Source organism: Rhineura floridana, chromosome 9 (genome assembly GCF_030035675.1).
Source record: "Rhineura floridana isolate rRhiFlo1 chromosome 9, rRhiFlo1.hap2, whole genome shotgun sequence".
Taxonomy (NCBI): Eukaryota; Metazoa; Chordata; class Lepidosauria; order Squamata; family Rhineuridae; genus Rhineura; species Rhineura floridana.
In genome coordinates, this window is record NC_084488.1 from 12859018 (window position 1) to 12867425 (window position 8408).

The 8408-nt window shown below is 42.0% G+C and overlaps 1 protein-coding gene across 2 annotated transcripts in view; it reads right to left on the minus strand.

Moving 5' to 3' along the window:
- The window catches only part of LGI2 (leucine rich repeat LGI family member 2), a 42630-nt gene extending 34594 nt beyond the window's left edge, over positions 1-8036 (minus strand). For both annotated transcript variants that reach the window (XM_061584416.1, XM_061584415.1), the window contains exons 1-3: positions 7605-8036; positions 6596-6667; positions 329-400 (exon numbers count right to left, since the gene is read on the minus strand). In XM_061584416.1, the coding sequence (XP_061440400.1) occupies positions 329-400; positions 6596-6667; positions 7605-7801 (341 nt within the window). In that variant the 5' untranslated portion in view covers positions 7802-8036. The remainder of the gene's footprint in view (positions 1-328; positions 401-6595; positions 6668-7604) is intronic.
- Positions 8037-8408: the final 372 nt, after the last annotated feature.

An 8408-nucleotide genomic window follows, 5' to 3' on the forward strand; every position in this document is an offset into this window, starting at 1 on the left:
AAACAAAAAGACAAGCAAGATTGCACTTCAGCATTCCACTCTAAGTTGCAATGTGCTAAATGGAAATTTATGTACATTCCCTGCAAAGAAAGGCCTCCCTGTATCTGGTATCTTCTCTTGGGAAATTGTACTAGTTCCTAGTTTACACATTACAACTTGTGGTAGAAAGCAGAAATGTTGAATAGTTTGAGACACATCCACTTGCCCCCATGAGTCAGAGCATGTGATGACATCTAGAGAAAGGACAGCATACTAGGAAATCATTGGGAGTAGCTTCATTCTTTTAAGAAATCTTACCTTACTACATCAAACAAACAAATAAACTTACAAGTACTCTAGATGGAAGAGACCACCAAAGGCATCATCGCGAATGATTGTAAATGAGTTAGAATTCAGCAATCTAAAAACCAGAATACAAATGGGGAAACCCATTAAAACGTATCATGATACAATTTATGGCATCATAAAGAAATGCTAAACAAAGCTGAGCTTCCGTTAGTAAGCTTATTGAGAATGCACAACAAGAACCAAATACAGGTCATCAGCTGCTCATCATTTAAGTGATAACTGCTCATTTAATACTCTCCCACCCCACTGGCATGCAACTAAGCGCACTTTGCTCTGTTAGCAAAGGCAACTCTTCAGGTGGCAGGAAAAAAGAAATTTAAAATTCCATAGCTTTGCCATATGTTTAATAATAGAAAATGAAGGAGCAAGGGAGTTGACTGAAGGGGAGGAGCTCTGGGAGTTTCCCAAAAGTTCATATGGCAGGCGAGAAGTTTTAGTACTCTTCCATTCATGGCAGATGAAGGGGGGAGCTGAAAGGGGAGAAGACAATTAAGAAACTATCACAGACAAGTGGGCTCAGGTCTTATTGTCCAAATAACCAACAGTGGTGGCTGGTGCCCACTAGAACTGGTAGGGCAGATGACATGGAGACCAACAGTAGGTGAAGCCACAGCAAATGACAGCACAGTCAACTAATCCTAGTTTTGTCCCTATCTTCCTCTACTGAGCTCTGCAAGGACTCCACTGGGAGGAGAAAGGAAACTGTAGGCGGAGCCACTCCCTAGATTGGTTGTAACTTGTAAGTAAGAAGGCAGGCAGGTGGGATCTGACTGACAGCCAATTAGTGGATAGGGCAGTGCTCCATTTGCCCCCAAACAGCAGCCTGCGCTAGTAACTAGAGGCAAACTTTAGATGGAAATGGAGGACTGATTACACTGAATGAAAATGCTCAATACATTTTGACATATGTGCCTTCTGCAAGGGAAATAGTTCTGTGCATTGCCCTATAAGTAGGGTGGCCATGTGCCCTACTTTACAGAAGACTGTCTGAAAATATTTAAAGTGTCCTCTGTTTGAAGGACTGACTAATCCAAGCCCACTTTAAAGATAAAGGATAAGAAGGAATAGCAAGAGCCATGAAGATGCTCATCGACCCATAACACCTAGATAGCAGATTGAGCAGACACAGAGGTCATGTTGTCACAGTCTTTCCCACTACAGTGAGATGCACTGTATTTCTATTTAAATCATAGTGATTATTTCTATATTTCCACCTATACATGCATATTATCACATGCAAATGTTAGGCACATTTCTTTCCTCTTTTGACCTCTTTTTTGGCAATGCATTTTCTCTTTGTCATTTCTTTTTCTTTTTTGGCAATGCATACATGGCTACTCTACGTGTGGTTTAGAAGCAAAGCATCATTTCTCCCTCCCATCAGTGAGACATGGCAATACAGACATAGCAAGTAAGTAAGAAAGACATGGAAGCTGATTGTTTCTGTTGAAACCATAATTCAGTAAGCCACATAGTTGAATACATCCCTTGTCACCATGAGCCTTTCTTATACAGGTGGCAAGTTGGCACATGGGCACAGATGATCACAAACATTGGCCTGAACTTGTCCAATTAACAATGAATGATATGCAGTTGAAACATAGTAAGATTAGGAAGAAGAAAGAGGTAGACTGAAATCTAATTAACCAGGTTTCCAGAAACATTTACATAGCAGTATCGCAGATAAAAGTTCAAAGTAGAAACAATGCAATGGGCCACATGAATATTTCAGTTTACAAAGAATAGCCTAGTCGAAAATTTCTAACCTTTTTACCTGGCATATGTTTGGTGTTCAAGATCTACATGTTTTACATGGAATCTGTATTGGAATTGTTTTAAAGATGTTTTAAAGACATTTTTAAAGATGTTTTGTTTCTAAGATGTTTTTTAGATTTTTTTTTTTAATAATTTTTATTCAAATTTTCAGAAGACAAACAAAACAAAGTCAAACAACAAAAACATAATAATACAGGCAAAATCATTCTGGGCACAGATAGGTAGGATGATGCAAAAATTTTTAAAGATAAATATTCAGACAAAGCCAGAATTTTTTTTATTGGGTTTTATGGATAAACAAACATAAAAAAAATATGGAAGAATAATATTATATATGATTACGGCAGCAAGATTATTATATGCACAAAAATGGAAAATGGAATCAACACCAACAATGGAAGAATGGTTATTGAAGTTAATGGACTTAGTAGAGATGGATAAATTGACATGCTTAATTAGAGAAAAATCGACAGATATATTTCTTAAGGAATGGAAGCCTCTTTTAGACTTTTTGTTGAAAGATAAAAATGAAATGATGATAATGGGATTTGACGATTAATTAGATAGCTTATGGAGAAAAGTGATCTTGTATGTATTAATGGACAGGTTTGATATATATTATATACTTATAGCTGATCTGCGACAAATCGGAAGGCAAGAAGATTTTTTATTTTTTTAGATGTTTTGTTTTTAAGATGTTCTTGGTGTTTTATTATTTGTTGTCTGCTGCCCTGGGCTCCTTCTAGGAGGAAGGGCAGGATATAAATGTAAGGATAAGGATAAATATGTTACACTGCAAAGGCCCATCAAATTTGACAGACAGAAGGGGAGAAAAATAGAGGTCACTCATTGATTATACCCACATCCACAGTGGAAAAGCTGATTTGATTGTTCCATGCCCCACCAAACTGCAGCAGCAATAACTTATAAGATTAGTGGATAGCAAAGACGGTGGAGTTGACAGTTCTTATACCTATTATTATTATGACTTGCTAGTTGCATGTTACCCAAAGTTCCCTAAGCGGCTTACAACACATTTAAAAACATAATCATAAATACATTATATCTTTTTTTAAAAAATCATGGTAACACTAGTAACAAAACCAAAATCTTTTAAGTCTAGCGAAAGCCTGGGGGGGGGGGAGGCACCAGAATAATGTCAGCAAAAGCACCAAATGGGACAGCATTCCACAGATGGGTAACCAGAAATCCCGATTCTGTTCAGCACTATGACTATTTGCAGAGAGAGGGCAAGGGGCAGGGACATTCCTATTTTCCCAAATCTGACTTTGTCCCTGTAAACCAGGAATGAGGAACCTGTGGCCCTCCAGATGTTGTTGAACTACATCTCCCACTATCCCTAACCATTGGATGTGGTAGCTGGGGCTGAAGGGAGTTTAAGTCCAACAACATCTGAGGGGCCACAGATTCCTCATCCCTGCCTTAAGTGACCATAGCCCCAAGAAGGAGTTAAGGAACACTTCCCCTTCCTCTCATGCCAGACATTGTGTTCAGAAGGTCAGGAGGTGGAGCTGTCTTCAGAGGAGAAAGAGAGACCTTGCTCCTCTCCAGGATGTCCCATTATTATTGTTAGGACTGATGTATCTGTAGCCCATCCTAATGTTGTTCCCAATGGTAGCCATTCATTTTAAATGAGGGAAAGTAAAGGGATTTAATTAAATTAAATTTCTATCTGGCTTTTCAGGCAAATCTCACAAAATATTTTCATAAAAATATTAAAACATCAATAAATATTATATATATATATATATATATATATATATATACAAACTGTAAGGAAAGAAAAACATGTATTGAAAGCTAGATCTCTCTTCTTAGAAAAAGATGGTTCTTAAGTAGATCTGTCGTGGAAGCTGGGGAAGTGAAGGGCCACCTCAGTTGGAACGCTAGGAGCTAAAGGGTGCACAACCCCCCAGGGTTCTCTCCCACCTCCCCTGTATTTCAAGGCAAGGTGGTCCTCTGGTAGCCTTGGGATGGCAATAGAGGGAAGGAGAGGTCAACCCATTTGGATAATAGGATCTTGTTGATGGCTGCTTCACTGGGTACTCTGAGTCCTGGTATGTGCAGGGACACCACTGGAGTAGTAACTAAACTGCTCCCCACTACTGTTGACCTTGTCCATAAAGAATCAGGCCTGCTCCTCTTTTCTGCACAGCCTTATTTTGGGTTCTGTTTCTTTATCATGTCAGAGCATGATAGAGCATTGGGAAGACATAATGAATATATTGGACAGGCTGATAGTCATAGTTCTATATCACTGTCAAACATTTATTTAGCATTTTTCCTGACTTGGATTCCCATTGTCTCATTTATGTTTTGTAGTTTAGAAAACACAGAGAGATGAATAAAACAAACTTTAAAAAATCAATTGCAAAATGTAGCCATAATTTAATAACCATAGAAAATACTAATATGATTGATATAACTATTTGTATGGATAATTGTTTTAACCCTGGATGGGACACACCAGGCCAGACCATCCTGGAACTGCAGGGTGGCAATACATTACATTATTAGATGACAAAAGGGAATTAGAAGTCACTGCCTTGGTCTTGCCACTCCAGGCTGCAGCAGAAAAGGACCAGTATCTATGACTCCTGGCCCAATAAACTATTCTTAGCAGAGAATAGCCCATCATACTGAGTCCAGTGGAACAGAAATACATAAAAATAGGGACAATGAGCAAAAATAGGGACAATTGAGGAAATGACACCTTAACTCTGAACTATATCCTATAGTACATTGCAGATGTGGAGGAAGAGCCCCCAACTTTCAGGCAATTTACACATTTCTAGGGACTTCTCTTCCCCTCAAGGAAAAAAAGAGTTCAACAGGTGGGTGGTGCTATCCTTATCTTCAGCTGGATGGCTAAATATGCATATTCCATTTTTCTTCCTAGTGTAGAGCTATTATAGACCCAAAAACCTTTGCTAGCTTGTGGAACTGACCTCTTGGGATAAATAGCTATCACTCTCCAATGGTTACAACTGATTTCTTACAGTTACCACTGAATTATTTCCACATGAATATTTTTGACCAGATTGGTGGAACTTGGCAAAATATATAAAATCCACAAGTGGGCTTCAACAGATTACAGTAGATCCTCCAGAGCCTACAGGTCTTAGCAGACATGTCTAGAAGCCTATCCATGTCGGCGCTAATTGATGACATCATGAATATGTGCTGGTGTGTGCAGCCTGTGCTGCACTGATTTTTTAAAAACAAGTTCTACATTTTACTGGTTAAACAAAAAAGATTTTGGTGATCACAAAACAGGAGTGCAAATATCACAGCAACCACAAATCATAAAATGGTAACGAGTGCAAAAGTTTCAGTAAAACAGTCAGACTAAAAAGATCAGAAGCACTCATGCATCAAAGTAAACCACAATTTATAACCTGAAGGACAATGGCTAGTATAGTACAGGAGGGGACAGATGTTACACTGTCATTGGTCTTTACAATTTGCTACAATAATTTCAATATATCCCTTTGTCAGCTGTTGTGCAACTCATTGCACAATTTGGCAGCTCATTGTATTGCATCAGAGAACTCATTGCACAATGTGGCAATTCACTGCATTGCTCCCAAGGGAGACTTCTGGGAGCAGAAACAGTATAAAACATTTATTTTCCAGTCTGTGGGCCAGGGTATCTTTGTGGCTGGATGGGGATAAGTACCAATACTTCCCAAACCAAGAAAAATCCAGTGCGGGGGATATAGATTTTGGCACTACTAAGCCATCCGGTGGGCTCCTCTCTCCTCTTCACCCATGAATGAATGAGAGTCTGAGAGGCATCTATCCTTTCCCAGGTGAAAGTGGGGCCCAGGGAGTCAGGATCAGGAACCACAATATGGATTGTGATTTAAAAGTGTGGATGTTGTAACTCAGCCCACCCAAACCAATTTGGAAATGGAAGGAACCAAGTTGGGAATGGTTCTGTGATGACAGAGACATAAGGAGGAGGTTGATTATTGTGGGGGTGCCAAAGAGGCCAATTTCTTGGGTTGCTCCTCAACAAAGTAACATTGCAGCTGGAGCAACATTCCTCCGTGCCCCCGCCCTTTATTTTAGCATACTCCTTTAAAGGAATGCCAAACAACAGGACTGTTTGTGGTGGGGCCCCCACCCTTACACAAATGAAATAAATAAACACCATAGTGCATTTGAGATATTGTTTTACAATCGTATGTCGATTTATCACAGTTTCTGTGCTAACCTTTCCTTTCCAAAGTAATGATTCCTTAGCTCTTTACTTGCAAACCCTTCCAGTGCAAATGTTGGCACTGGATGCACCTTTCAGTCTTTCCCAGGTTGCAGAAATTAACATTCACCAGGCCTTTGGTGGCTCCCAAACTGTGATTTGGAAACAGCTCTTTCAAAGTTCCATGATGCATCTACCTAGGGGAGAGCTTTGATCATCTCTTTTTTAAAAAAACACAATACTTACAGCAATTGCAGGGAAGGCAAATGAGAAAACATTCTCTCTTTTATTTCAGAAAAGGTTCCATTTACCAGGCTCCTGGGGAGTGGGGAGAAAAATGGAGAAAAATCCACAGGAACTAATTACAACACTTTTTATTGTGATCATCATCAACATCATCATCTCTATTAACAGCTTTTCCATGTCCTCTCCCATTGAAGATCCTGCCACCTCTTTTTATTCTATTGAAATATAGACAAAATGTCCCCCATTCTGAACCTGCTTCTCAATAGTTTCTCCTTTCACCGTATGTATTGATTAATCCTAAATACTGTGTACTTTTTTTACAGCCTCTTTGCCAACGAGTTAGGATCTGCTTTGTTTCTCCCCTTAGTGTATGGATTTATTTTCATATGTATTACATATATACATTTTTCCTCTCTCTGTGTGTGTGTGATATCCGAATGAAAAGAAACCATCAGTGTGTGAAACAGGGTCAAAGAATGCCTGAAGTTGATTTCAAAGTGATGTTGAAAGTTGGAAAGTCCTACATTTCATCCAAAGGCAGCTAACTCTCTGTCAAGTTCCAGGAACCTGAACCATCTTTGTTCCAAGGCAGTTAAAGCCAGATCACTAATTATCCAGATGTAAATGATTTCTTTCTCTCCAGGACTCTTAATATGGCCACTTGCTCCATCTCCCTAGTGACCTGAGGAGTTTCAGACGCTGGTCCATTTCGCCCCCACCTTTCTGTTCCCTGGAACGGTCTGCTCAAGCCCCCGCGCTCTCACGCCGAAAAGAAATAAAATACCTTTTCGACAACCTCAGCACCTCACCCGCTGCGCAAGCATGCACTACCCCAGACCGCTCGGGGAACGCCGGGCACCACCCTTCGCCTCTTCCGATGCACCTTATGTGAACTGAGCATCCAGCGGGGAAAGTTGTTTGTTTTTTTTCCTTTAAAGACCCGACACACACTGCCCGAGAAGAGGGGGAGCAGATTTCCCCTCTCAGCCCCTCCCTCGGCTTGACTTACAAGGAGCTGATGTCGCTGGGGCTTCGCGGCACGTTGGCGGATCCGACGCATATGATGGATTCCTTGGTGCAGCTGCAGACGGCAGGGCACCGGACCGGCTTCCTCACCTGAGCACGCGGCAGCAGGCACGCCGCCGCCAGCACCAGGAGCCAGAAAGAGCCGCCGCAGCCGCCGCCGCTGCCCCGCAGGCGAGCCATCGCGCTCTCTCCTCCTCCTCCTCCTCCTCTTCCCCGCGGTCCCCTTTTGGCCCTGCGCTCTCCGCCGGAGCAACGCCGCCGCCGCCGCCGCTGCTACTGAAGAGGCTGGAAGTGGAACAGGAGCCAGGCAGCATGCTGCACCCTTATGCTCAGTCAGTGCCCCTTTCTCTCTCTCTCTCTCTCTCTCTCTCTCTCTCTGCAGCAGCAGCAGCAGCAGCAGCAGCCTCTGCGCTAGGCTCCTTCCTCCGGACTGACATCAGCACTTCGGGCTCGCTCGCTCGCTCTTCTCCCCCCCCTTCCTTTTTTCTTCCTTTTTTCTTCCTTTTTTTGCCTAATGAATAATTCATCAAAAGTTTCCATTGAGAGGGAGAGTTTCAAGCCCCCCCCCTCCCTCGCTGGCATGCAGGTCCACACCCTCCGAGGAGCCCCTTTCCATTGGCGTTCCCTATCCCCACCCCCGCCCCACGCGATGGCTTCCTTCTAGAGGAGGGTCATTCCATTTGTGGGGGTGGGAATAAAGACACTGTACACATGGGCCGGGGTGGTGGTGTTGCCACCTTTCAGCCTGGTAAATTCTGGACGGACCAGCCAGCTCATATATCAGCAA